We start from the raw sequence: 27,581 nt of genomic DNA, 5'->3' as shown, positions 1-27,581 counted from the left end.
CTGTCACTGAGTTTGAAGGGGAGGAAAATGTCAGACACTGATGACACCAAGATGGAAGAGCAACACATTAGCTGCATGCTGGCTAGCAGAGCCATCACACATTAGCCTGTGAGTGGCATGTCCAATCCACATACATGACCATGCCATCACACAGATGGCATGTACCATAGGCATGTCACATATCGTTTGACAATAGGGCTCAGATATGCGTAGTGAAAGTGGGGGGATCGAAACAATCAGCCTGAATGAACAATGAGAAATATGGAAAAAATGTTGTTGCAAGATGCCACTTCAAGGGCAACTGGTGTGATGTTGCACAAAAAGTCTACTGTGGGCAGAAGGGATACTGTAATACCCAAATCCAGGGGCGCAGAATGTTTTGGATGAAGCACATGGGTGACCCAAACCACTCAGGCACACACACCCTCACCTGGCACTCAATCAGAACCCCTCACACACACGCCATGCACATGGATGACACACACATGCATGTGCACTCACCGGACAATGCCTCGTAATCTGGCAGATCTCCCACACCTTGGATCTGTGACGTAGGTCCCAGCAACAGACTCATGTACAGTGAGTTCAATGTCCTCTTGTGGAGACCCACCTCCATTCACCAGAGTAGCGGCATGACTTGAGGCCAGCTTTTTCTTTGCCCTGCGCTTAAGGTCATTCCAGCGCTTGTAGCACTCACCAGCTGTGCACCTCACTGATCCAAGGGCACTTATGATGTCCGCGACGGTCTGCCAGTGTGCCTGACGTCGGGCAGGTGTGGTCTTGCACCCTGAAGTGATCAACATTTCTCTTTCGTGTGCGGACACATACTGCATCACGTTCGGCCTCATTGAAGCTAGGCTTCCTTTGCGTGCCGGACTGCGTAGCTGTGTCTGGGGTATCAGCCTGTAGTGGACGAGCACTCTTCCTCTTTTTTTTGGAAGGTGGTGGGGATCCGGAGTGGCCTACGCCGCTCTGGCCACTAGGGGCAGGAGCACCAGTGGACTGGGCAGTTGGAGTGTGGGAATGCACACTGAGCATGGGACTTGGTGCAGGCATTGGCTGAAGTGTTACGTAGTCAGGGGGAACGTTAGCAAGATGGACTGGGACCAACACTGCCCTGGCTGGGAGAGTCAGAGCTGGGGTGGATGGAGCTGCAGCTGCCCCTGCAGCCTCCCCACCCTGCCTACTCGGGGCAGCAGATGACATAGCTGCCCCTGATCCACGTGGCCTGGTGACACCAACTTGCACCGCCACACGTGGCCTAGACTTGGCGACCTGGAAGTCAGCCTGGGAGTCACCCTCTGCCAGATCAGGTGCAACAATGGGCTGGTCCAACAAGGGCTGATCAGAGATGTTGTCAGCCACGTTTCCCTCAACTATGGGGGGGGGGACTAGGTGTCCCTGACTGGTCCTCCACACATGGGGGGGGCTAGGGGTACCCTGCAAATCCCGGCCACGTCCCCTACCGCACCCACCACGGCCACCTCTTGAGGCTCGGCCACCTTTGCAACCCTTATCGCTTGGTCGCCTCCCAACCATGGCACTGATGTTGTTGTGCGTATGGGAGTTGCAGTAAACTATTGTCCTGGGCAATTGGGTGTCAAAGGGGTAGGGTACTAGATGGAATTCGTACCCTAGTGCTCTAGCAAGGCTGGATGTGACCCCTGGGGAAAGATGACGGGTCACGCAACGCACAGGCATCCCAAAAACAGAATATAACGTGCACGCAACCCCTCGTAGACCACGTGCGTGGAAAAATAAACCTGCACTACGCTGTGGCACCCAGAAACACAAAAATGAACGTACACGTGTTACAAGCAGCACACAATGACCTCTGAAGGGGTACGCGACACACGGGGCAAGCACAGTTGGTAAATACGTGCGCGACTCACCGTCTGCCTGGAAAATGAGCGTGAAAAATATGCGCGTGTGCGCGTTGGCAACACCCCCGCCAAAAGAAGAATTGTACACTGTCTGAGGAGACAAGACAAAAGAAGAAGTGAATGCTGTTTGAGGAAACGGGCCCAACAGAAAATCTGAAAAAAGCTATCAGAGGTAACAGGGAGTACGAACTAGAAACGCTGCGAAGTAAATCGCGTGTGAACCGACAAGAAGTACAGAATTCACCCACTCGCTCTCCACGAAAAACACGTACAAGGAAATGACGTCCTACACGTGCCTTTTGAACCGGCCCACACGTCCCACGTCACTTCCGCGTATACGCGCTAAGGCCCTATCCTCCAATTACACGAGCTGACACTCGGACGTGCAGTTCTTGGACGTGTAACATGCACCCGTGTACAGGGAAACGCCTGCGCACGCACGTCACAGACGCGCTTACGCGCTAAGGGCCTTTCCTCGAATTACACGCTGACGTGCAAGATTTTCACGTGCCAAATCACTCCGTATCAAGCTGGCCATGCGTACGCACACGGAAGACCATGCTCCTGCCCAGAAGGCCGAATTACTGCCCCCCAGAGCCCCGAGCACGCTCCCACCTGCCATCTGCTGCTGCCTGCCAGCTGCCCACGTGCCCTGCTATTTGCTGCCTGCACATCAGCCAGGGGTGCAGTTGCTGTGACCACCCCTGCTGGAACCGAAGACTCCCGACTGGAGTACCATCTGTCTCCACAGCCCAGCCCCAGGACCCAGTTGCCCACCCACTCCTGCCTCTGGGGTTGCCATGTCGGGCACTACACCATCTGGCACCACTGGCAACCCCCAGCCAGAGAGGCAGAGGGCCACCAGCTTCACTGCCACTGAAGTTGGTGTCCTGGTGGAGCAAGTCCTGGGGCAGTATGATGCCCTCTACGGAAGTTCTCGCGCCGACAAGGAAGGACGGACCCGGATCTGGGCGGACATCATGACTGCCATCAACGTGGAGGGGGTGGCAGTCCGCCTATTCCATCATGTCAAGAAGCGCTGGGAGGACTTCAGGTCCGGGACCCTCAGCAAGGCCCGGCGCCTCTTGAAGGCAGCGGATGCTAAGGGGCGCCGGGGCCACCTGTCAGAAGATCAGATGAGGGTCCTGGAACGCATATCCCCAGCGCTCCACGTCCTTGGGAGGCAGACCCGTCTGGAGTCGAGCGGTAAGTGTACATGCATACTGATTGTATGCTGTGCGTGTGGTGGTGTGCCAGTAGTGTGCAGGTTGTACATGTGTTTTTGTTGGGCCATGTATTTACAGGGCCGTGAGGCTGACCCATGCAAGGCCTCATGTGTGACACATGGATGGGGCATGTGTGTGAGCCTGCATGCAAAATGCTGATGTGTGGGCACACATGTTTGGATGACTGTGTATGTAAGTTGGGATGGTTGTGGTGTCACACATGGATGTCGGTTCCAGCTGCATGTGTCTGCACCATGTGCATGTGTGTGTATTTGACAAGGGTGCAACAGTGATGCTACATGGATGCCTGGGACACTGATGTGTAGAAGACTGATTGCCAGATGTCACATGGGTGCAAATCTCATCACTGCGACAGTCGTAGGAGGTGTACACATGCATGTGAGTGTGGTGGCGTCTGTGCGTGTCTAGTGCACTCCTTGTGTTTAATGTGATGTCAGGCTCACCTTTGGCTGTTCATGCTGTTGTATGTGTATGGATAGTGCTGGCTGTTGCAATATGGCTGTGGAATAGCTCATGTGTGTGAGTTTAAATGACGTGTGTCGGGATTGTGATGCCATGTTTGAAGTTTGACAATGACACTCGTGTGCAACTGTCATGTGTGTATGAGTCCATTGTACAGTGCCCTGATGCCTGTCTCCTATCTCTCCCTGTCTGCAGCGTCAACTGATGAAGAGGGGGGAGAGGGTGCTGTGGGGCACAGCGGCAGGGATCGCACCGCCAGCCGGAGACGCAAAGGCCCGGCTCCCCTCCCAGGCTGTCATCTCGTCGGGGAGTGAGGAGTCCGGTGCCGCGTCCCAGGTCGCAGCTGCTGAGGGGAGGTCCAAGAGGCGGAGGTCGGAGTTGGACTCCTCGGCAGCAGAAGGGGCAGCTGAGACCCCACAGGGTCTGACGGAGGAAGATGGCACGGAGTCATCCAGGTTGGTGGGGGGTTTGGTGGAGGGGGAGGCCGTGCAAGGGACAGAGACGGGGTCTGGAGGTGGGGATTCCACTGGTGCTAGTGGTGCAGTGCAGGGGCAGGGACAGGAGGCAGCACAGGCCGCCGCGGAGGTGCCTGTGTGCAATCCTGTCCCTGATCCTGTCACTGCATCATCTTGCACCAGCAGGGATGCCTACGTCCAGACCCGTTCCCAGGGAGGGGATTGGCTTACAACAACTGGCCTTCCTCTCCCTGCGGATGTGGCTATCCGGCACCGGGTTGAGCCTGTCCTGGGTGGGGTGGCGTTGCGTCAACGTGCCATGCGAGCTGACCTGCAGTCTTTTCATGAGGAGACTGCACGTCTTCTTGCATGGCTCGTTGACCGCATTGACCCACTGGGACAGCTCACCAGGGCCGGATTCCTCAGTTTTCTTGACCTTGTTCGGACCCCCCCCCCCCCTCAACCGAACCCCCTATGCCCCAGTCGTCCTCCATGCCATCTTCCAACCCATGTATCACCTAGGTACCCTGTGGAGCTGCCTCTGACCCTGCGGCCAGGCTGGTGGATGACACATCCCTGCCACAGTCGGGAGTCGTACGTCCAGCAGGGGTGGCCACATCAACAACTGCACCCCAGCCGGAGGAGGATGTGCAGGCAGCAAGAGCCAGGGCACAGGCAGCGGCACAGCAGCAGCAGCAACAAGGTGGGAGCCTTGATGGCTCGGGGCCTTCATCATCGGAGGGGCAGGCATCGGCCGGAGGGCAGGAGGACCCTGGACGGGAAGTGTCTTCCGTTCGGCAGCAGTTGGGCCATGCCATAGATGCGGAGCGGCAGCGGGCGGAAGAGGCACGGCTCACGATGGTCAGGGCGGAGAACTCCATGCGGAGGGCCCTGAGGCGGGCCAAGTGCCTTCGAGGCCATTCGCAGGGACCTGGAGATCCGGATGTCATCATCCCTGCGAACCCTCAGGGCCATGGAAGAAGACCGCCTCCGGGACATTGAGCAGGAGTTCGATGATGCCCTGGCCCGGGACATCAACCAGTGAGCCGTTGGACTTGCCCGCTGCCCTTGTAAATAGTTAGTTAGTTAGTGTTAGGTTTCCTTTCGTTTTTTCTTCATTTTGGACCGCTTGAACACTGAACCACATTTTTGTATATAGTTATTTTTATTAGGTAGTAGTATTTTGTAGGTTTCATTTATTGAGTTGGGATCATGGACCCTGGATTCTTCGATTGTACATAGTTCTACATTGGTAAAGGCACCGAGAAATTGGTCCCAAAGAGGGTAGTTGTGCACACACTAGTGGTTAAATGCTAATGTTATGGTGTAGAAGGGTTGCAACAGTAGCAGAGCGTAGAAGGGTAAATTCTCGGTACCCCTTCTATGTAAGCAGGGTAGATAAAATGGTCTGCCAATCTGCGCTACCCCAATGGAGGTGTAGGTCTGAAGTTTGTTTTTACAACCAGTTAGTCCAATACCAGTGTAAAGTGGGTTATAATGTGATTATTTATTCACAAATGAATACACTACACGCCAACACGTGTTTCAGCCCTCTCTGGGCCGTCCTCAGGGTGTATTAATATCAATATAGTACATAACTGTCAGAAAATAATACAAAGACATGTGCATTGCAACCAATAAAATATTAATGCACATTGGTGTGTTATACAAAATGTTACAACATGGTTTCGCAGTCATAATATGAAAAAAGTTACATGGACTATGTGGAACATAGCGTACAGAGGAGAAGTGGAGTGGGAGACAAAAAAAGGGGGGGTGGAGAGAAGAAGAGAAGAAAGCTTTGTATTAGAGTTCAAATAAAATTAAATTGAAATTAAACATTGATTTGTATTGGCAGTTCCTAGGCACTTAATTACCAAGTACTGTGTGCTTGAACCAAATAACGCTCCATATTATCTTAGCAAAGTTGTTACACATTAGTAGGCAGTGAACAGTCCATTAATTAAATGTACCTGAAATTGGTAAATCTGCCATAAATCAGTCTCAGTAGAAATCGTTTGTAGGAATTGGACGGTACCTATTATAAAAATATACATGAATGTTATCATCTGTTAAGTGCTCCTCATTCAAAGCCTTAGTAGTATCTGTAAAATGTGCTCATACGCCAAAGCGAGAATCTTTGGGTATAAATTCGCTTACCAATGAAAATGAAACTGGATTGGAAATCCGTACAAATAATACTTTGCTGAAAGGTCTAGCGTCTGTAAGTTACAAGCTGCATCTGTTTAAGAGAAAAAACCGAGGAAATGGTGTAAGGGGAGTCTGGTAGTACTTTCTGATAAAGGTATTGCTGCCTGTCATAGGGAAGAACAGAGCGCTTACCTTCATCGCCTAAATGCGTTCCTGCACGGGAAGAAAAAACAAACAAAAAAAATTAATAAGTACTGGGAACAAGTATCACTAAAGAACTATCTTAAACAAGATATTATTCCAAGAGGATTACGAATACTCATATTTCCAGATTTTAGCCATCAGGATGACCAAGACCTTGCCTCTGATTGGGAAGCCAATCTCACTGTCAGTTCAGAGAATATGATGAAGATCCTTGCACAGCACGCAGAAAGGGAACACGCCAGAGTAACTACTGAAATTGACCAGCTCCACAAAGAAATTACAGAAATGCCGAATACTGCAGCTGCCAAAGACAGAAATTACTAAGGCTTCGAATGAGGAGCACTCAACAGATGATAACATTCATGTATATTTTTATAATAGATACCGTCCAATTCCTACAAACGATTTCTACTGAGACTGATTTATGGCAGATTTACCAATTTCAGGTACATTTAATTAATGGACTGTTCACTGCCTACTAATGTGTAACAACTTTGCTAAGATAATATGGAGCGTTATTTGGTTCAAGCACACAGTACTTGGTAATTAAGTGCCTATGAACTGCCAGTACGAATCAATGTTTAATTTCAATTTAATTTTATTTGAACTCTAATACAAAGCTTTCTTCTCTTCTTCTCCCCCCCCCCTTTTTTGGTCTCCCACTCCACTCCTCCTCTGTACGCTATGTTCCACATGGTCCATGTAACTTTTTTCATATTATGACTGCGAAACCATGTTGTAACATTTTGTATAACACACCAATGTGCTTCAATATTTTATTGGTTGCAATGCACATGTATTTGTATTATTTTCTGACAGATATGTACTATATTGATATTAATACGCCCTGAGGACGGCCCAGAGAGGGCTGAAACACGTGTTGGCGTGTAGTGTATTCTTTTGTGAATAAATAATCACATTATAACCCACTTTACACTGGTATTGGACTAACTGGTTGTAAAAACAAACTTCAGACCTACACCTCCATGGGGGTAGCGCAGATTGGCAGGCCTTTACCATTTTATCTACCCTAGTTCTACATTGGATTCATCCTTTTTTATATTTTTTTTGTGTTCACCATGGAGCAATGGTTTTTACTTTGTTTTAAACCTTGCATTTTATTATTTGGACTGTGACTTTGGACACCATTCCTATTTGGATTTCTTTGGCTTATTATTTCTTGTTTTTCATTATTTACTGGACATGGACCATTTCTTTTGTTATTCCCATTGTTGTGTGTTTGATTTGATTTACGTTCATGGTATCTTCAATATATGTTTTTTAATACTTCCATTTGTGGTATTATCTCATTGGTTCCATGCATGTCATGATTTGTGTTTTAAGATTCACTTGGTGTGTGTGTGTGTGTGTGTGTGTGTGTGTGTGTGTGTGTGTGTGTGTGTGTGTGTGTGTGTGTGTGTGTGTGTGTGTGTGTGTGTGTGTGTGTGTGTGTGTGTGTGTGTGTGTGTGTGTGTGTGTGTGTGTGTGTGTGTGTGTGTGTGTGTGTGTGTGTGTGTGTGTGTGTGTGTGTGTGTGTGTGTGTGTGTGTGTGTGTGTGTGTGTGTGTGTGTGTGTGTGTGTGTGTGTGTGTGTGTGTGTGTGTCTCTCTCACACGGACAGGTGTTCATTTACATACTTGCCATTGGGGTTGTATCATGTAATTGCCTTTTTGATGTGGGTGGATGCAAAACTTGGTTGGGTCTTTGTGCTGGGTAGGCTGGCCATGATTTAGGATCGTCATGACCCAGGGGCAAGGGGACATGAGCGGGGGCATGCTGGCAGGTGCCCCTCACTGCTGGGGGGTTGGGGTGCAGGGGGACATGAGTGGGGGCATGCTGGCAGGTGCCCCTCACTGCTGGGGGGTTGGGGTGCAGTGGGGGCCTGCTGGCAGGTGCCCCTCACTGCTGGGGGGTTGGGGTGCAGGGGGACATGAGTGGGACATGTGTGGGGGCGTGCTGGCAGGTGCCCCGCACTGCTGGGGGGTGGGGGTGCAAGGGGACATGAGCGGGGGCATGCTGGCAGGTGCCCCTCACTGCTGGGGGGTTGGGGTGCAGGGGGACATGAGTGGGGGCATGCTGGCAGGTGCCCCTCACTGCTGGGGGGTTGGGGTGCAGTGGGGGCCTGCTGGCAGGTGCCCCTCACTGCTGGGGGGTTGGGGTGCAGGGGGACATGAGTGGGACATGAGTGGGGGCCTACTGGCAGGTGCCTCGCACTGCTTGGGGGTGGGGGTGCAGGGGGACATGAGTGGGGGCCTGCTGGCAGGTGCCCCGCACTGGTGGGGGGTGGGGGTGCAAGGGGACATGAGTGGGGGCCTGCTGGCAGGTGCCCCGCACTGGTGGGGGGTGGGGGTGCAAGGGGACATGAGTGGGGGCCTGCTGGCAGGTGCCCCGCACTGCTGGGGGTGCAGGGTGACATGAGTTGGTGACCAGTAGTGCAAGGTGACATGTGGCTTTGCTGGGGGGCATGCCCATGGTGGATGGGCTGCCTGCGGGACATGACCAGGGGTGCAGGGTAGTCCCCTGTGGTGTGGGCTGCCTGCAGGGGCCGTGGAGGGTGTAGAGGGAACACCTGGGAGGACCCACACTGCCAAATCACGTGTAGGACTCCCCGCAACCCCCGTAATACACGTACTCTGCATCAATCGCGGGTGAAACTTCCCGCGAACCCCAGTTACACACGTACCCTGCTGAAATCGCGTGTGAAACTTTACACGTACCCCGCTCCAACAGGGCCCTTTCACGTGTGAAACTTCATGCGCACCCCAGGAATACACGTACCCCGCTCCAACAGGGCCCTTTCGCGTGTGAAACTTCACGCGCACCCCAGGAATACACGTACCCCGCTCCAATAGGGCCCTTTCGCGTGTGAAACTTCACGCGCACCCCAGGAATACACGTTCCCCGCTCCAACATGGCCTTTTCGCGTGTGAAACTTCACGCGAACCACAGGAATACACGTACTCCGCTCCAACAGGGCCCTTTCGCGTGTGAAACTTCACGCGAACCCCAGGAATATTGGGCCTGTGCGAGCGGGGTATGTGTATTACTGGGGTTCGCGGGAAGTTTCACCCGCGATTTCTGCAGGGTACGTGTATTACGGGGTTCGTGGGAAGTTCTACACGCGAAAGGGCAACGCCCGTGCACAATACGTCACAGACGCGCTAAGGACCTTTGTTCCAATGAAATCGCGTACGCGTGCTGACGTGCTTACGCGCTAAGGGCCTTTCCTCGAATCACACGCTGATGTGCAATTTTTTCACGTGTCGTATCAACCTGGCCACGCGAAAACACACGGAAGACAACGCTCCTGCCCAAAAGGCCGAATCACTGCCCCCCAGAGCCCCAAGCAGCCTCCCACCTGCCATCTGCTGCTGCCTGACTGCCTGATGGCCACGTGCCCTACTATTTGGTGCCTCCACATCAGCCATCTGCAGGGGTCCAGTTGCTGTGTCCACCCCTGCTGGAACTGAAGACTCCCAACTGGGATACCATCGCTCCACAGCCCAACCCCAGGACCCAGATGCCCACCCACGCCTGCCTCTGGGGTTGCCATGTTGGGCACACCACCATCTGGCAGCACTGGCAACCCCCAGCCAGAGAGGCAGAGGGGCACCAGCTTCACTGCCACCGAAGTTGGTGTCCTGGTGGAGCTTGTCCTGGGGCATTATGATGCCCTCTTCGGATCATCACGCGCCAACAAGGAAGGACGGGACAGGATCTGGGACGACTTTGTGGTTGCCATCAACGCGGAGGGGGTGGCAACCCGCAACATCAAGCAAGTGAGGAAGCGCTGGGAGGACTTGACGTCCAGGACCCTCATGAAGGCCCGGCGCCTCGTGGAGGGGGGCCGGGGCACCATGAGTAACATCCAGCTGAGGGTCCTGGAACGTGTATGCCCAGCGCTCCACGCCCAGATCCTTGAGAGGCAGACCCGTCTGGAGTTGAGCAGTAAGTGGCCAAGCATTGCCGTGTGAGACAGGGCATGTTGCAGTGAGCTGGTTGTCTGATACTTGCTTGTATGTGTGGCATAGGCCATGTACGTATGTGTGTGTGCAGGGACATCATGGTAATGCACGTGGGACCAGTAATGTGTGAACCACATGGTTGGTGCATGTGTTGAAATGCAACATGGGGAGCTCTATGCGGAATGGACACATGAAAGCATGCCAGTCTCTGTTCCTGGACATGGGTGGGGGTGAGGGATGGGTGCTGATGCCATGTACATGTATGGAGTCCATGTCTGTGTGTCTGACCTGCATGTCTGTGACTTGTAAATGCCATGGATGCATGACACATGTCTGTGACAATGTTTGGATTCACTGATGCAGTCTAGTCCTCCTTGTATCCACTGTGTCTGGGGTGTACGAGTCCAGATGGATGAAACTACGGTGAGGTGTGTGCATGTGATAGGCATGACCCATGATGCATGTGAGTTTCAAACCAACATTGTATGTTTCAAAAGTCCCTTTGACATGTATGCTAATGTCCATGGCATGCGCCATGCCTGTTACTGCATGTGTTTTGCCTCCACTGACCCATGTGTTGTGGAGGGACATGATGGAAGTGATGTTTGACAGTGCCATTCATCTGCTATTGCTTCCTGTCTAGGGGACCATTGTACAGTACCCTGATGCTTGTGTTCTATGTCTCCCTCTACACAGTGCCAAGTGAAGAAGAGGACGGAGACGGCGCTGTGGAGCAAAACGGCGGGGATGCCCCCACGGCTGCAGCGGAAGGGGTGGGTGAGCCCCCACAGGGGCTTGCAACGGCGGAAGACAGTGTGGAGCCATCCAGGTTGGTGGGGAGGCCGCTACTGAGCCGCACATGGGGCCTGGTGGGGGCATCCCTGCTGGTGCAAGTGGTGCACTTCAGGGGCAGGAGGCAGCACAGGTCGCTGTGGAGGGGCCTGTGCATGTCACTGACCCTGACACTGTGACTGCACCACCATGCACCAGCAGGGATGCCCCATTCCATGCCCGTCCGCAGGTAGGGGGGATGTCCATGTCATCTGACACTCCTCTACCTGCGGACGACGGGACCCCTGGCCGTATGGAGAAGGTCCTGATTGGTGTCTCGTTGCGCACGGGTGTCATTCGTGATGAGGTGCGTTTTTCCGGGGGGAGCATGCACGTCATCACGAAGAGCACTGTGCCAACGTGGCCCAGTTGGGAGTGACCATGGTCGGGGGTTTCCTACATGTGTCGGGCACTCTGGCGACCCTCTCCTCCTCTGTGGAGGCTTTGCGCCAGTAGTTCTCCATTCCGTCTTCCAGCCCAGATGCCACCAGGGCCCCCTGTGGACCTGCCCCGACCAACGCAGCCAGCTCGGTGGGGATCCTATCCCTGCCACAGTCGGGAATCGGAGGTCCAGCAGGGGTGGACACACCAGCAACTGGACCCCAGCAGATGGAGGATGTGACGGCATCATCGGGCAGGGCACGTGCACGACGGCGTCGGTGGATTCCATCAGCCTGGATGCTGTCGTGCTTGCAGAGGCAGTTACGTTGGAGGCAATGGCAGGCTCGACGTGGGAGGCATCATGGCTCGGGCCATCAACATCAGAGGGGCAGGCATCGGCCGAAGGGCAGGAGAACCCTGGAATGGGAGTATCTTCCGTGTGGGAGCGGTTGGGCCAGCAGATAGCTGCGGAGCGGCGGCGGGTGGAGGAGGAACGGCTCACAATGGTCAGGGCGGAGAACTCCATGCGGAGGGCGCTGAGGCGCGCTGAGTGCCTCGAGGGTATTCGCAGGGAGTTGGAGCTGGACACTGCATTATCCCTGCGAGGCCTCGGGGACAGTGAACATGCCCGCCTCCAAGCCATTGAACAGGACTTTGATGATGCCCTGGCCCATGACATCAACCAGTGAGCCGTCGGACTAGCCCGCCTCCTTTGTATATAGTTATTTAGGTTTAGGTTTCATTTCTTTATTATTATGATTTGGAGTCCAAGGACTTTGCTCTACTTTTTGTATATAGTTGTATTTTAGATAGGGTTTTTGTTAGGTTTCATTTGCTTTTGGGATAATGGACCCTTCAGACTTTCTTTTTCAATTTTCAGGACATGTATATACTTTCTTTTAGTCATATTCACATGGAGTAATGTTTTTTATGCTTTTCTTCTTTGGATTTCGTTCTATGGACTTTGGGGATGCACCACTTATATTTTTTAATTTTTTGGATTTCTTTTCTTGCTTGGATTTGACTTTCTTTTTCTTATTTCAAAAGTTATTTCTTCTTTTGCATGTGTGCTTTTCATTTTGACATTTGTTGTACTTTTTAATACATGTATTTATTCTACATTATTGGTGTGGTGTACAGTGATGGTTTGGTGCATGTCTCCATGAGCATTGGCACAGTCATGTGTTGCAACTGTGTGGCTCTGTAGGACATTTGCTGATGGGCATGCTGGTTCTTTTCAGACTATCATGGAATGGGTGATTAACTAGGGAGTGGGTGCAGTGGATCGTTGGGTGTTTGCACTAGGGGTTGAGGGTTGGGATTTGGGTTGGCATTAGGGCCATGGGTCTTTATAGTCATGGCGTGGTGTTTGGGGGACATGTGTGGGGGCCTGCTGGCAGGTGCCCCTGACTGCTGGGGGTGGGGGTGCAGGGGGACATGAGTGGGGGCCTGCTGGCAGGTGCCCCTCACTGCTGGGGGGTGGGGGTGCAGGGGGACATGAGTGGGGGCCTGCTGGCAGGTGCCTATGACTGCTGGGGGTGGGGGGTGCAGGGGGACATGAGTGGGACATGTATGGGGGCCTGCTGGCAGGTGCCCCTCACTGCTGGGGGGTGGGGGTGCAGGGGGACATGAGTGGGACATGACTGGGGGCCTGCTGGCAGGTGCCCCGCACTGCTGGGGAGTGGGGGTGCAGGGGGACATGAGTGGGGGCCTGCTGGCAGGTGCCCCGCACTGCTGGGGGGTGGGGGTGCAGGGGGACATGAGTTGGTGACCAGTAGTGCAAGGTGACATGTGGCTTTGTTGGGGGGCATGCCCATGGTAGATGGGCTGCCTGCGGGACATGACCAGGGGTGCAGGGTAGTCCCCTTTGGTGTAGGCTGCCTGCAGGGGCCGTGGAGGGTGTAGAGGGAACACCTGGGAGGACCCATACTGCCAAATCACGTGTAGGATTCCCCGGCACCCCCGTAATACACGTACCCAGCCCATTCGCGTGTGAAACTTCCCGCGCACCCCTGAAATACACGTACCCAGCCCATTCGCGTGTGAAACTTCCCGCGCACCCCTGAAATACTCGTACCCAGGCCAATCGCGTGTGAAACTTCCCGCGGACCCCTGAAATACACGTAACCAGGCCAATTGCGTGTGAAACTTCCCGCGCACCCCTGTAATACACGTACCCAGCCCATTCGCATGTGAAACTTCCCGCGCGCCCCTGAAATACACGTACCCAGCCCATTCGCGTGTAAAACTTCCCGCGCACCCCTGAAATACACATACCCAGCCCATTCGCGTGTGAAACTTCCCGCGCACCCCTGGAATACACGTACCCAGCCCATTCGCATGTGAAACTTCCCGCGCACCCCTGAAATACACGTACCCAGCCCATTCGCGTGTGAAACTTCACGCGAACCCCAGGAATACACGTACATCACTCGCACAGGTCCTATCGCGTGTGAAACTTCCTGCGCACCCCTGGAATACACGTACCCAGGCCAATCGTGTGTGAAACTTCCCACGAACCCCATTTATACACGTACCCCGCTCGCACAGGCCCTTTCGCGTGTGGAAGTTACCGCGAAACCCGTAATACACGTTCCCCGCTTGGCGTTTGCTGTTTGGGAGTCCGGTAAACTGGTTTTGGGTTGGCGCAGACCTTTGCGCTGGATTGGGGATTTTGATGCCTTTTCCTTGCGCGAGGGCGTTCTTGGGGGCGTAACTGGCGCTGCTGCAGGGTCACTGCGCCACGGCTGGTTTTGGAGGCTAAAATCCATGAATACGCTATGCGCTGAAATGGATTTTATCGCACGCAGCTGGCGGAGTCTATCGCACGGGAACACTGTGCGCCAGCCACCTGCGCCACTTTTGTGCGAATTTCCCTGAATTACCCTCTTGATGCTATGTCAAAAAAAGTCTTTTTGGCATGTAGCATGGCGCTTAAATCTATTAACGCCGCTTGCACGATTCAGCCATACACTTTGGGAGTGTGCTTTATCAGCGGCTGACTGTCTCCCTGAAGGAGAAGAAAGGGAAGCATTTTTAAACATCAAGGATGGAAAAGATGCAATGTGCGAGTCCCTTCAAACAGGCATTGATTCTGCTGACAGTATCAGCAGGGCCATGGTGGCAAGTACCACAATCCGCAGATTTGCATGGTTGCGGAAGTCTGGTTTTGCTCCAGATTTTCAAGCCAGACTTTTGAACATGTCCTTTGACGCCGCCACTTTGTTTGGTAAGAAGGCTGATGACAGCCTGGAGAGATTACAAACAGCCAAGGCAGCAGCGAAATCCCTTGGGGCTGCAATCCGGCAGACACCAAATCGTCCTTCAGGAGCTTCCTGGAGAGGTAGGTCCTTTCGCTTTTACTCCGCATTCGGAAAAGGTAGAGGACAGCCAGGGGCCAAAAACGACTCACCCGTGGTGGACGGGTCAAAGGTACAAAAACCGCAGCAGCAGGTGCCACTTTATCCTCGGCATCTGCGTCAGCCGCTTCTAAACCCCTCTGAGGTCTTTCCTCACAAGACACCAGTAGGGGCAGGTTAACTCAACATCTGGCAGAATGGCAGGCTATTACGTCAGATGCTTGGACATTGGAGACAGTTGCCCAAGGTTACTGCCTGCCCTTCCTAAACACCTCTCAGATTCATCCACCGGGGAACAACTCTTTGAAGTTTACAGATCCGCTCCTTATGCAGGAGATTGTAGACCTGGTAGAGAAAGGTGCCATAGAACCGGTACCTGTAGCGGAGAGGAACAAGGGTTGGTATTCCCCCTACTTCCTAGTACCAGAGAAGGACGGAGGACTGAGACCCATCTTGGACTTGCGAGAATTGAACACATTCCTCAGGAAAGACAAGTTCAAGATGGTAACTCTTTCTCAGATCCTTCAGGCCCTCCAGCCTCAGGACTGGTTAGTATCTAGACCTTCAGGATGCTTATTTCCATGTGCCAATCCATCTCAAACACAGGAAATACCTGAGGTTCGCAATTGGCAACTCTCACTATCAATTTCAAGTTCTGCCATTTGGGCTGACCTCCGCCCGAGGGTCTTCACCAAGCTAATGTTGGTAGTGGCTGCAAGTCTAAGGAGGGAAGGGATCCACGTCTACCCCTACCTGGACAATTGGTTGATCAGAGCAGTATCTTCGGAACAAGCTCAGATCCATCTGTATTATGTCTGTCACTTCCTTCACAAGCTGGGCTTCTCCCTCAACTTAAAGACGTCACAGATGATACCATCACAGAGACTCCAGTTCATTGGAGCAGTCCTGGACACTTCCCTGGGAAAAGCCTCGCCACCAGAAGTGAGGGCTCAAGATATTCTGCAGATGGTCAACGAATTTCAAAATGCCCAACGTCTTCCAGCCTTTGACTTTTTGAGGTTGCTAGACCTCATGGCATCCTGCATTTTCCTAGTGCCAGAGGCTCGCCTGAGAATGAGATCCCTCCAGTGGGCACTAAGAACCCAATGGTTGCAATTCTCAGGAAGAATGTCAGATCTCCTTCAAGTCCCGGACAGAGTGGCTCGAGACCTTCAGTGGTGGGCCTGTCGGGAGAACATTTTGGAAGGAGAACTGTTTTGGCAACCATGGCCAGAGATAATGGTAGTCACAGAGGCCTCACTCACGGGGTGAGGAGCTCATGCCAACGACTTGACCATCAGCGGTCGTTGGTCTCCATCGGAGTCCAGATTACATATCCACCTGTTGGACCTGAGAGCAATCAAACTAGCGCTGAAGGCTTTTCTGCAATCAGTACAGGGGAAAAATGTCCTGATAATGACGGACAACACAGTGGCCATGCACTCCCTCAACAAAAGAGGAGGCGTAGGATCACTGCCGCTGTGCCGAGAGGCAATGCAGCTCTGGTTTTGGGCAATTCAGGAAGTAATCTCTCGATCGGCAGTTCACTTAGCCGGAGAGAAGAATTTGACGGCGGACGCTCTGAGCAGGTAGAGCACAGTCTCCCACGAGTGGCAGCTAGCTCAGGAAGTCCTTCAATAGATCTTCGCCCTTTGGGAAACCCCTCAAGTGAATCTGTTCGCCACCAGTATCAACAGGAAGTGCGACCGGTTCTGTTCAAGGGAATTTCCCCCGAGAGGAGCTCTAGGGGACGCGTTCGTAGTGGCCTGGGAGTTTCCACTTCTGTACGCGTTTCCTCCAGTCCCTGTCATTCCTCAAGTGATCACGAGGGTGAGAAGATTCCGGAAAACTATGATCCTAATTGCCCCGGATTGGGCCAGAAGAACGTGGTACCCGGACCTTCTGGACATGTCCATCTGCCCTGTGATTCGTCTTCCGCAAAAAGAGGATCTTCTCTCGCAGTAGGGAGGTTAGGTTCTCCATCCAGACATCAGAACTCTCAACCTTCACGCTCGGTTTCTGAAAGGTTGAGATACAAGGTTTGGGATCTCCCGGATGACGTCATGGAGGTGTTGCTTTCGGCTAGAAGGCCGGCAACAAAGACTTTATACCGCTGCCGTTGGAACAAATTTTGCAGCTGGTGTAGAGAAAAGACTATTGAACCCTTTTCATGCAGTAGACCTATGGTGTTATCTTTCTTACTGTATTTAGCAAATTCAGGTCTTCAAGTTGGTACGATCAAGGGCTACTTCACAGCGCTATCAATTTTTAAGCACACTACAGGGGAGCCTTCATATTTCAAATTACCCCTGGTAGTCCAATTTCTGAAAGGGTTAACTAATGGTTATCCCCCAAAGCCCTTCCAAGTTCCATTGTGGGACCTAAATCTGGTCCTAAATGTTCTGATGGGTACTCCTTTTGAACCACTCCATTCTTGTTCTTTAAGATTTCTCACTCTTAAAACAGTCTTTCTAGTGGCACTAACATCTGCCAGAAGAGTGAGCGAATTACAAGCTCTATCTTGCAAACCTCCTCATACAATCTTTCATAAGGACAAGTTTGTCTTACAAGTGAAGCCTAATTTTCTCCCAAAGGTGGTCTCTGAATACCAAATTACTCAGAAAATAACTCTACCTTCATTCTATCCTCCTCCCCACCCAGGGAAAGAGAAAGAGAGGTTACATAGGCTGGATCCAAGGCGTCCCTTGAGTTTTTATATCAGCAGACTTGCTAGAATAAGACAAGCAGACCAACTGTTTGTAGGTTATACAGGACACAAATTAGGGATGCCAATCACGAAACAGACCATTTCAAGATGGATTATTTTAACCATTCTAGAATGCTACATATTGGCAGGGAAAGAGCCCCCTCAACATCTTAGGGCTCATTCAACCAGGGGTATTGCAGCATCTTCGGCTCTCCAGAGAGGGGTTCCAATTTGGGACATGTGTGGCTGCCACATGGTTGTCCGTGCATACTTTTACAAAATTTTACAGCCTGGATTCCTGCTCTAGCCAGAAGACAAGATGGCAAAGCTGTGTTACATTCTGTACATTCTTAATAGGAAGTATTCAATTTTACTCCCACCTCCTTTTACACCACTGCTATGGGAGTCTGTTAAAGATAAGGAATACGTCGGAGGACACAATCCCTTCAAAGAACAAGTTACTTCTTACCTTGTAACGTTCTTTCGATTGGGATGTTCCTCCAAACGTATTCCTTATCACCCCTCCCATCCATCCCCGTAGTAAAACTTCCCTTGTAGTTGCAGCTTACAGTCCTTCAAGGTCAATAACCAATTCATGCACAGCTAATTTCAAGCTTCAAAACGGAACTGAGCAACGGACGCTGCGCATGTCTATTTATACACACGGTGACGTTGGCGCTAAGACGGAGGCTGTCGAGGGACATCAACTCGAGGGACATCGACGCGTGGCGCCCTCTACTGAAAAAATAAATTTCCGAGGCCAGCAAGCTGGGATGGGTAACAACAAAGGTAAGAAATACGTCGGAGGAACATCCCATCAAAACAACGTTACAAGGTAAGAAGTAACTTGTTCTTCATTCTGATGTCTTCAATTGCTGCTCGTTTTGATACTATTGTTCAGTCTGTCTTGACGTGAGTAGGGGGAATTGGGGATGTGGCGAGGTGTGTAAACCATTTATTTTATTTGTTTCTGATTGAAAACAGCAATAAAAACTTTTTTTTAAAAGTGGCCGAGTCCCCACGTTAGACAGCACGGAGTAAAGTGGCCCTGTATACAGGATGACACCCTCTTGCTCAGGTTCTGAAAACACAGCAGCTCAAAACGTGGATCAAGGCCTACCTGGCCTTCCACTTTAAAGTAACTTTTCCAACGTTCCAAAAGTTCTTTTCACAGTTCAACAAAAGTTCACATAGGCCTCCCTCGATTGGGCTCAAACCTCTCACTCACAGCACTTGTAGGGGTTCCCTTCCCCAAGCTTTATTTACCTTTTTTAGGGGTTACTTTCCCCTAATTTATCACACTTCACTTCTGGTCTCCCTCAGTTGGTCTCAGACCTTTTTTCGGATGTCGAAGAGTTTCGAATGTGCAAGGCTTTTACTATAGACCTCCACAGGACCACTTTGACTTTCCTTTCAACTTGCACCCTTCTGTTATTTGCTCCAGTGTTTCTTGGTCTATGTAGTTCAATCTCATGAGCACAAGAGTTAAATATTCACTCTTTACTTCCTCTTTTGCCAGGGTCAATCTTGATAATCATGCTCTTTAAAGTTCATTCACTTTGTTGCTTTATAATAAAATATTTCACCTTTCACAGAGACTTTCGAGTGGGCTGCTTCCTTTCGCCGGACCACTCTGCTACTTTGTATCACTGGCTTCACAATTCGCAGTTATTTTAAAGTTCACCACAGGTCTGCCTTTCTTCGCCTCTCATCCACACGCATGCATCCTTTAATTGTGCGATATACTTTTGCAAATTCAGTCTTCCCTTAACACACACCAGTCTTTCATGTCACTCACCAACTCACGGGCTGTGTGCATTCCTTTCTTATCTTTTGTCTTCAATACACAAATCAAGGTTAATACCACAAGCTTCACCTCGCCTCCCCAACTCTCTCGTTCACCCGAGAGGGTTGTAGGTGCCTTTGAAACCCAAAGCAGTCTTCTTGTCTGCAATTTGGCCTTCTCCACGTAGCTCTTATGATTCTTATGGAGGCAACGACCTCCTGCATGTGTCTCCATGGTCCGCCTTTTATCCGTTTGGGGAGGGCTAATGTGTATAAGATGTATTTGATTGAAGTCAATTAAGTCAATTGCCTGACTTTGCCTGACCCGATTAGCGGGACATGTCCAATGGGATGTGTAAGGGTTAGCCTTGTTACTCTGTCACCTTCTTCCTTGGCCCAGTGTTTGTGTGGAAAGGGGGGTTGGAGTTGGGACATCAGAGAATACTATGAAATAGGAGGGTCATGGGTACGGGAAAGAGGGAAATACTGCATCTCACCACCGGTCGCCACACCGACACTCCCCGAAGACCCCTCACCCAGGTGATCCTTCCGCACGGGTCCATCCCCAGGAACTGGATCCAAAAGCAATGGCCATGTCCTGGCCACCTGGATGACAAGTTCCTGAGGACTAGTGGGTGAGACACCCTTTGGTTTCTCACAGCACACTGTATATCTAACTACTGTACTATGAAGTGGCTTTTAGTTTACCGTGGGCCTATCTAAATGTCTACAGTCTGTGCACCCTACGCTATTGGTCTTTGCCCACAAGTCTTCCCCCCAGCCCCCTGTATCCGCTTGTGTTTGTTTTCCGTGTTTTAGTATATCTTTTGCTACCTAAATCATTTGGGAGGGGCTGGAATCTGAAAGTGCATCCCAACAATCCCGAGTAGAACAATTGCCTTGGTGTTTGAACTTTCTTTTGTGAGAAAGGCATGTGTCCTACCAAGAAGGATATTGTGAAGACCCCAATTGCTTTGATATTTGGACAAGTGTTTGAGAAAGAGACTTTTACTTTACCAAGTTGAAGGATGCAGTGGAGGGAAAATACATTTTGTATTGAACTGAACAGAACCGAACCTCACTGAATCAGAACTTTTCCTATGGTATTCCTGAATTGATCCAGGGGAAGGATCCCAACCGTGGTCAGGAGTTCTTTCTGAGTTTGAACATTTACACTGTTTTGTTGAACTGGGGACAGCCATATATTCCTTGTATACTTTGGTTTTTTGTATTAGTGTGAGTCTCCGAGACTTTCTGGACACTAGATCATCCTTCTTTAGTTTTAGTTTGCTAGGTAGGGACATCTTTGTTTGGATAGGTAAAAATAGGCATTTATCTCACCCCTTTTCATCTCATAAATGGCAAACATTGAGAAAACTATATCTTTGTGTCCATCTAGCATTTCTCACCCCTCACAGTATTGTCTTGGCAGTCTCAGTAAGGCTTTCTGGGAGCAGGAGACCAATGTCTTCTTGACAGGTTTTGAAAAAGACTGGTCTGCTTCTAACATATAGAGCTGTAATGTGTTTACAAAGAGTGCTCTCCTAACGGCACCAAGGAGCATGAGACGTTGCACCACAAATCTTTATGGTTCTATAAAAAGAATACAAAGAACCACTTGAATTTGAGGTGCACTGGCTCTTGTATTTGCCACTCCGATTTGGACCACTAGAGGTGACAGGCTGGCAGCCGGTATCCAAAAAGGCTTTTTCCTTCTGTTTTGAGGAGTCTGTTCTGAGGAGTCTTCAGATCCTTTCCTGACCTCTGCAAATTGCGCCACAATACCTGAGCAGTTTAGAACTTAAATGTAGCAGTTGTTCTCTGATATGGCACCTCCTGGAGCCCTGTCACTCTTTCGCTGGGGACCGTTCTCAGAAAAATCCAGCAAGAAGCAGGCACGTAATGGACTTGGCGAAGGCTTTCCTGTGGGTGCTGATACTGTGCTTGATGCAACACGGGGAGCCAGTCTTACAGCTAGCACCAGTGGCAGAGCCAAATTATGTCCTGCCCTTGAGCACCTTTTGAGAGCCATGCCCCACCTCATTTTAGAATGAAGTAGTGTCTGCTCTGGTGTCCTTAAAGTCTCAGCTTTGGAAGCCAGAATCTGACATTTATTCACATAATTAGACCCAGAAAGGGCCCAAACAGGAATCCTTTCAGCACCAGTTTCATGCTATAAGATCTATTCAGAATCACAAGAGCTATTTTTCTGAATCCCTATTACAAACACGACTTTGGTGTTAATCTCTTACCACCTGTTCATACAGATGCTGTGTTATTGCTGGACATTCAGAACATTACCAGGTTGAATTCCTCAACTGAGTTTTCGGTCTCTTGTCCATCATTTGTACCCTCAGATTATATCTCAGCCTTAGCAGACACATTGAGAAGTGAGGCACTTGGTATGTTGCAAGGAAATATAGATTTTCACCTAGTGACCCAGGCTTTTTCAGAGCTCATTCTACCCTAGAGATCCTTTGTGGTTGAGGTTTCCTTGGCAAAATTGATGCTGCATACATTCCTACTCTTTTTAACAGCCTTTTGGATGCATCAGGCGTGCAGTTTTGTGCTCAAGGGTTCCAATGAGACTTGTTTGGTGGTCAGCTATAATTGTAGCAAGCCTTTGCCCCCAACCTGAGGCATCGTGGGGTTGATCCGGGCTTACTCCCTAGGCCCAGCATCATCCCTTGGTCACCCCGACCACCACCCCAAGGGACTGGCAGTGGGCGTTGTCACAGTCTCAACCCTTCCTGTATTTCAGCAGGCATCCCTTGGTTTGATAACCCATTTAATTGAAGTCTTTTTTTTCCATTACTGTCCTCCCAAACTGAACACTTTAGTGGCGGTTTCTTACCACATTGAACTTTAATTCCCCATTTGCTGGCAATAAACCCTGTGGCTAATTAAGTGTTCGGTTAAGAAAACATTTGAGGCTGCCATCATAGGCCACCCAACCACATTTTTATCACTCTATATCTAAACAGAGCTAGTATCACAGTTCCAGATCATATGAACGAAATCTACTGTGAAGTTCCCACACCTAAGGCATATATTATCGCTTTTGCCCATTTTCATTTATTCGTATCTGGAGTAGTATTTGCTGTGGAGATGCCTGAGGCAGCTTGGCAAATCTCCCTCTACAGAATGTGGCAGCGCCTCCCTCCAGTCATCTCAGATAATTGTCCTTCATCTTGTGGCTACTCCCTTTTCAGTTCTAGTGGCAGCTTCGAGGAAAAAGCTGTCACCACTTTAAAAAGATGGGAGGTCTGCCATTTAAAGAGTCTCTTTTCCAATACATTCAACTCTATTTGTGAGATGAGGGGTACATCTAGATTTCCTTTAAAATATGCTTGTCAAAATGTGCCTTAACTGTATAAATGTGATGGTCCTAAATCGATTTATCTAATGTGTACTCATTAATTGCATGGAAAAAGTACATTTAATAGAATGTTTATTGGAAATAATAATATTTTTGTGCTCCTGTTTAAAAAGCATACATCTTAATCATGTTTGTTTTGCTCCCCTTTCAGTCAATGGAATGAAGATGATGAAATTGCAGACTATAAACAGAACTGTGAGTGGATGGATGAATGTCAAGATGGTATGTTTGAAACCTGGTATGAAAAGATTGCCCCTGCTGGACCAGAAAAACGCAGAAAGGTAAGAACTGGCACACACCTTTTGGGCAAGACAGGGAGTTGCGTTGTCTGTGTGTTTTTTATATATATATATATTTCTGAGGTTTGTGAATCTGCTTAGATCACATGCTATGCATGGGCCGGCATCTAGTGGTAATGGTAGAGTATTACATGATTTGTTTTCGAAACTGGAAAAGGGACGTCGACTAGGCATGTCAGTAATACTATCCCTAGTGTGATGTCTTTTGTACCCATGGTCCTTCATGCGTCGAGGTAACTCAGATTGTTTGCTGCCATTGTGGTTGGTGCTGAGTTCTTTCTGGCTAACACGTTTGATGAAACAAAGTTTAATGTTAGACTTTCTTTCTATCCTTTCAACAACCGCCCGTTGACTGCAGCACTACCAACTGCTGCTGCGGCTTTCGCGGCCAGCTCCATCGTCGATGACGCTCAACGATCTCGACGAATGAACACTGCGTCCTACACAGGCCTCACCGGGCATAGTAGGGAGAGTGGTGGGGGGGGTCATATGCTTTGTAACCTTTTCGAGAATGCCTTTTCTGACCCCTTATCTTCCCTTTAGTCGCCACACTGCACTCTACATTAGCAATGGACAATACTCCTTTGAAATTTTGCTCTTCCTGCAATAGGAAATTCCCTTGGAAAGACACGCACAAGGTGTGCAATCACTGTCTGCCAAGGGACCACACCAGAGAAAAATGGCGAATCCTGCAGGCTTTTCAGTCCCAAAACCCTAAAGGACCGTCGGGCCAAACGCTGAGGCCTCCATTGACGTGGTGGGAGAATCCAGCGAGGGCAGTGTTAGGGAGAATTCTCTTCTAAGGCTAATTTCCCTTACCTATAGAGTCCCCCAGCAGCTTTGCTGGATTTGGAGGGTTTATTTTGTTCTCCTGCTAAGAGTGAGACTTCTTTTCCCACTCTTAGGCAGATGGCTAGTGTGTGTTTTAGGCTATCTTGTGTGCTTATGGCCTATGGGGTTTTTCTCACCCTCATAGGAATCATCTTTTTAACATGTGTGTTACACAGCATCCTCAGTGCAGTGATACAGGGGTGTCATAGTGACCCCCAAACATAGACTCCATATCCTGGGACTGACTACTGTCTCCCAGGGCATGTAAAGTCCCCATTGACTGTACTAGTCAATAATTATGAACTAAACCAGTACAACCCATCTTAATATGGAAGTACTGGAAGGGGTTAATAGCTTTTCCCTAGTGTTCATTTTCGAGGGGGTACCATACAGTTCCTCTCTCAAAAGTTTCTGGCTGGTGGCAGTGGTTACTACCGTAAATATTTGACCGCAAATATTTTCCTATGGGATTTTCCCATTGTTCGAGGCTACCACTTTTACTGACAGCCTCTAACATACCGCCGGTTTATTTTAAGATGAACTTTAATCCAGTGTTTTTTTGTTTTTTTTGCCAGAACTTTAATAACATTTCTTTCTCGTGTCTATCTCTGAAATCCTATCCCAGGTCGGGGATCCTTTGTTCGTCCTTATGGCGGGCTTCTGCACAGAAGCCCTCCTCTCGGCGCCACTGAGTCTGGGGTAGACAGGATGTGTGGGAGGGGGAATAGGCACCCTGGACAGGGTTGCCTACGCAACCCAAGTCACACTCTGCCCTGATAGGCTGGGGGGTTCTCCCGCCAGGAGAGACACCCCACTGTGTGAGTGACAGCTAGGCTGTATGAATGGGGGGTCTTGATGCATAAAAGCAGGGTCCTGCGGCTGGGAGACAAGACGTTGCCACTGGAGTAAGAAACCCAAAGAGGAGAGAAGCTGAAGACATCTGCAACGAATGAACCACCGGTGAAGCCCTGCTGCAGATCCTCACCACTTTTCTCCAATGACTTGAGCAGATCTTCGTCTGCAAGAGTCTTCTTCCTTTGAGCAGGTGGGGCCAACCAGTTCACCAATCCCCTTCAGGACCTGCCTTGGTCGAATCGCCAGTGCCCAGCACTCGGAGACCGGATAGCCAGGCACCCGTCCACCACAACCGTGATTTAAAGGAGCGTACCTTTTATTTGTTTTGGCAGCCCCGCGGCTGGCTTCATCCCTGGGTAGTCGAGTAACTCGAACCTTCCTCCACGACGAGAGCCTCTCTTTCTGTGCTGGATCTCCCGAACTGCAGGAACTGCCCGGAACTAACGCCACCGCAGGAGCCTCTTCCACTTTAAAGGTACATTGTACCGCCAGGCCTCCAGTTTCTTTGGGTATTGCTAAAGGTCTTTTAAATCCTTTACTTACCGACTGGGTTGGCCGCCCCTATCGTTTAACATTATCTTTTACCTTCTGCAACCGCCTTTTCAAATTTGTTAAACAAAGACTTGACTGCAGCTACTAGAACAGTTTGATCCTGGGCACATTGCCTTGTACCATTGACTCTGGCACAAGCCTATTTACTCTGGCTAAATCTGTTACAACTGCCTTTTCTAGATTGCTTTTCACCTAGAAATGTGTTGGTGCACCTAACTCTTATAACCACCTTGTTCCTTCCCCTTGTTAATATTGTAAAGTGCCATTTTTCTTGGTTTTCATCTCAGTATTGCATATGCTAAAGTGCTGCCTTGCCTAACTTGTTCACAAAATACTTGGGAAGTGTTGCTAGTGTGTTAAAGAGTCTAAACCTAAATAACTTGTCCCTTCCCTCCGTTTTCAGAAATTGTTAGAGTGCCATTTCTGCTTGGTTTACACTGTGCCGTTTTGCTCAGTTTTCACTCTTGCTCAAACTTGTCTACAATTTAAATGGGGAGTTGTGTATACTTTTCTTGACTGTTTTAACTTACTTTATTAATAGTGATTTGTGTGTGAACATGAGAGTGTGTAGAATAAATATATATATTCTTTTTGATACAAAACTTTGGTCAGTGTTTCCTTGTTCCATAGTATTGTAGTCCTATTGTGTAAACCCTGAATACTGCTCATCTCCCTCTTGAGATACGTCTGACTGCTCAGCCACAGCTACCAACTAAATCTGTGTGGTACAGACTGATACCAAAGGGGATTTATTGCATATACCCGTAGTCCTAATCTTCTGTAGTGCTCCCTAAGGGAACTGCATAGGATTCTGCCTAACAGGCAGCATCGATGTCCTTAGCGATGCTGCAAAACTAAACACACACACACACACCACAGTCGACAGTGTCGTCGACTCTTCAGGGCCATGTGGTGTCAAAGGAGAGGTCCTCCAAGCCATCCCTGTCTTCTGGCCCATCGTGCTCACCGTATGACAGGCCTCCGAAACAGGCATTGAAAGATGTTTTAGACACTACTCGTAAAAAAGCCCTCCTTTCACATGCCGAAGGGCATGCATCGAAAGGCGCTTCGGCGTCCCCTTCTCCACATCAACAATGAGCTAACGTATCAAAAAACACATCTTGGTACCCTCGTAAAGTCTATAACGTCGAAAGCAGTAAAATCCTCAACAACCCTACCATCCCGCCCACTTTCTCCCAAGATATCAGCATTTCTCCCTGTTAGGGAGAATTTCCATTTATAGCTAATTTCCCTCACCTAGTGGGTCCCCCAGCAGCTTTGCTGGACTTCTAGAGTTTATTTTTTTCCACTTGGTAAGAGTGTGAGCTTTTCCCCCACTCTTAACTATGTTTTGCCATGTGTATTTCTCTGTTTTTGTGATTGTAGACTCTGAAGTACACCACTTCAGTAGCCCTCTTTTTGTGTGTCACACAGCACCTTCAGTGCCATGGCACAGGGTTGTCTTTGAGACTTCCCCCGACTCCATTTCTGAGGCTCTCTACAGTCCCCCAGAAAAGGGTAAAGTTACCATTCTCCAGCATGGGGTCTGGCATGGATTCACATGCTCATGAATATTCCCCGTCGTCAGGCTGGGAATCCTCGGTAAAGAAAAAACCAGTATCAGCTTCGTTTCTGATCTGTCTTTCGTAGTAATAACCAATCACTGGTCTCTACGTCATACTGACCACAGCCAATGACTGCCCTCTACCTAAGCACCGCCTCTGGCAGCCATCTTCAGATTTTTACCGCACGTTCATGTGTTGGGATCCTCGTGCTATTGCTCTCGAGCGTTAGTGCTATTTTTTCACGTTTTTTCTCAAAAACTTCGTTTTTTTCGGTCAAAAGAGCCTCAAGCTCCACCGACTCTCCATCCGATCAACGGGGACCCGTGTCGAATTCGTCTGCGCCCCTCAAGGGTGAAGATTTCGTCGAGCTACGTTTTTGGAGGACTCCAGAAGCTTCTCAGGCCCGGACATGGCCCAGGAGAAGGGAAGCTCGACGCCCGGAAAGCTGTTCAGGGTCTGCCCTGGATGCCAGCTGCAGAACGTCTTTAAGGAGGACGAACACTCCTTTTGTCTCTACTGCTTACATGAGGACAAAACGCACGTGGAGAAGGACTGTGCGTTTTGCGGCAATATGTCGGAGCGGACCATGAAGGACCGCCATCAACGCCTCGCCAACTGGCTGGAAGGGAAGAGCCCGTCAGGCGAGAAGAAGAGGAAGAAATCCGAGCGGT

The 27,581-nt window shown here is 50.0% G+C and overlaps 1 protein-coding gene across 3 annotated transcripts in view; it reads left to right on the top strand.

Annotated features, from left to right (window-relative positions):
* The window catches only part of ZZEF1 (zinc finger ZZ-type and EF-hand domain containing 1), a 3,309,810-nt gene that overhangs the window by 1,964,114 nt on the left and 1,318,115 nt on the right, over nt 1–27,581 (top strand). For all 3 annotated transcript variants that reach the window (XM_069614719.1, XM_069614718.1, XM_069614717.1), the window contains exon 33: nt 22,960–23,089. In XM_069614719.1, the coding sequence (XP_069470820.1) occupies nt 22,960–23,089 (130 nt within the window). The remainder of the gene's footprint in view (nt 1–22,959; nt 23,090–27,581) is intronic.

This window comes from Ambystoma mexicanum, chromosome 9, assembly GCF_040938575.1.
Source record: "Ambystoma mexicanum isolate Mex_15411 chromosome 9, UKY_AmexF1_1, whole genome shotgun sequence".
NCBI classification, from domain to species: Eukaryota; Metazoa; Chordata; class Amphibia; order Caudata; family Ambystomatidae; genus Ambystoma; species Ambystoma mexicanum.
Note: the sequence above shows the minus strand (reverse complement) of the source record. Positions and strands in the feature narration are given on the sequence as shown.